Here is a 2500-nt window from a genome sequence, read left to right on the forward strand (position 1 = left end):
GAGCGATGGGACGATAGTGGGAGGCATCATGTCCTGTAGTACCCGGTTTGCGGAAAGGGAGAACAATGGCAGATTTCCACAGCTGGGGAAGAACTCCTTGTGCCCAAATAAGATTGAAGAGGTGTAAGAGGACTACAAGGGCTGACCGATGTAAATGTTGTAACATACGAATATGAATGTCGTCAGGCCCAGCTGCCGATGATCAGCAAGCTGAGAGCGTTGCCTCTAGTTCTTGAAGTGTAAAAGGCACATTATACTGTTCTTCTCTGAGAGAAGAAAAGTTCAAGGGTACTAACTCTCTGGCAGACTTCGAGGAAAGAAACGAGGGGCATAGATGGAGCCCTCGGGAAATACGGACCAGATGTGTGCCAAGTTCAATGGCAACGTCGAGAGGGTTTGCTACATCAACACCAGCGACCCGTAGAACAGGAGCCGGGTCAGGAGAGTATTTACCACTCAATTTCCTCACTTTTTTCCAGACTGCACTCATAGAAGAAGCAGAGGTGATGGTGGAAACATAGTCTCGCCAACAAGTGCGTTTAGCTTCACGGATGACACGGCGAGCGATCGCACGCTTCTGCTTAAAATCAAGAAGTCTCTCAGCGGTTCTATTGTACCGGTACCTGCCCCATGCAGCGCGTTTCAAACGTACTGCACGAGCACAAGCAGGAGACCACCAAGGCACGCACTTCTGAGAATGCCTGCCCGAGGTTTGGGGTATAGAATGAGAAGCTGCGGTATAAACTGACATCGAGAAGATGTGTAGGAGCTCATCAATGGAGGATGAAGAAGGAACTTCACTAAAAGCAGTGAGGTGTGAGTAAAGATCCCAATTAGACCGATCAAATTGCCAGCGAGGGCTACGGAAAGGTGGTGAATAGGAAGGAGAAGTAAGAATGATCGGAAAAAGAGGAAGGGCAAAAGGGAGGGGTGGGGAGGAGGAGGAGGAATGGAAAAAGGGGAGGATGCGGAGGATGGGATAGGGGAGGGGAGAATGGGGGGAAATTAGATTCGGTCTGAGGAAGAAGACCGACAGGGCTAATTCCTCAGACCAAGAGCCTCTTCACCACGCCAAGGAGCCCCCCTTGAAGAGGTGTGTGTGTGTGTAAACCTATGAGACATGAGAACATAAGAAAGGAGGAACACTGCAGAAGGCCTACTGGCTCATGCTAGGCAAGTCCTCCTTAAACCAAAACTAACTAACCAACGCTACCCAAAAAAAAATTAACTTTCATTAACCCTTTTATAAGATATAATAATTTTCTCTATGACAAAATCATATTAGTTATCCATATGAAAAATATAACTACATATAAAATTATAACTACATATATATTTTACTACATATACAATTATAAATACATATAAAACTATGACTATATATCTCTCTCTACCTATGGCAATACTATAACTATTTAACTATGGCAAAAAATCTATTACAAACTGGCAAAAAAAATAATCTTGACAATAGGCCGAACATCTCGTCTCTGCTATGTTAAAGTGTATGGTTTTAATATTAGTCAACTATCTAAGTAGTTTAAAAGAGGTCAAAAATATAGGTAGGTTTAATATGTCAAAAATCTAAGTAGTTTTAATATAAGTCAAAGATCTAGGTAGTTTTAATATAAGTCAAAGATCTAGGTAGTTTTAATATAAGTCAAAGATCTAGGTAGTTTTAATATAAGTCAAAGATCTAGGTAGTTTTAATATAAGTCAAAGATCTAGGTAGTTTTAATATAAGTCAAAGATCTAGGTAGTTTTAATATAAGTCAAAGATCTAGGTAGTTTTAATATAAGTCAAAGATCTAGGTAGTTTTAGTAACATGATGGGATGGAAACACTCACAAGTTATAGACCAAAAGGCAGAAAAAGCAATAACTGTAAATGTTTTTAAGAGATCATTTCGCCTCCTGTGTGGCAGAAACGTCATCTGAGTCAAGGTTTCAGTTACTGATTTTTTTCATAACAAATGTATGTGTGTGTGTGTGTGTGTGTGTGTGTGTGTGTGTGTGTGTGTTTTATCTTTTTTTTTTGAGAAAAGATTAAACTACGAAAGAAAATATCTGAGATAGCAAACACGTCACGCAATATCGCTATAATAAAAAAAAATACCTCTCTTACAAAAAAAAAAAAAATACCGAAGTCTAAAACTACAACAAAAATTCTTTGTTTAGAGCAAAGCAAAGACAACTCTTGTTATTACAACTATTGTTATTGCTACTATTGTTATTACAACTATTGTTATTGCTACAGCTGGACTTACTTGTGCCTGACATCAAGGAGAGAGGGAGAGAGGGAACCAGCCATAGGTACAAACAGCTACTGACCACACTGCTGAGCTAAGGTAGGAACAGAAAGAGAGAGATATGGATCGTAACCACATATTCACATACACATACACGTACACAGCTTGGTTGGTTAATGGGGTTTAAAATCTATCTACTACACGAGGGTCATTAAGGTTGGCTGTCACCTCTACACCACCAATCAAGAATAATTT

General features: G+C 39.8%; 1 protein-coding gene across 3 annotated transcripts in view; it reads right to left on the reverse strand.

Moving 5' to 3' along the window:
• Positions 1-2355, reverse strand: part of LOC128703568 (homeobox protein PKNOX2) — a 441650-nt gene extending 439295 nt beyond the window's left edge. For 2 of the 3 annotated variants that reach the window (XM_070101266.1, XM_070101265.1), the window contains exon 1: positions 2264-2355. In XM_070101266.1, the coding sequence (XP_069957367.1) occupies positions 2264-2307 (44 nt within the window). In that variant the 5' untranslated portion in view covers positions 2308-2355. The remainder of the gene's footprint in view (positions 1-2263) is intronic. The other variant, XM_070101267.1, reaches the window with a different exon arrangement.
• Positions 2356-2500: the final 145 nt, after the last annotated feature.

Source organism: Cherax quadricarinatus, chromosome 76, assembly GCF_038502225.1.
Source record: "Cherax quadricarinatus isolate ZL_2023a chromosome 76, ASM3850222v1, whole genome shotgun sequence".
Lineage (NCBI taxonomy): Eukaryota > Metazoa > Arthropoda > Malacostraca > Decapoda > Parastacidae > Cherax > Cherax quadricarinatus.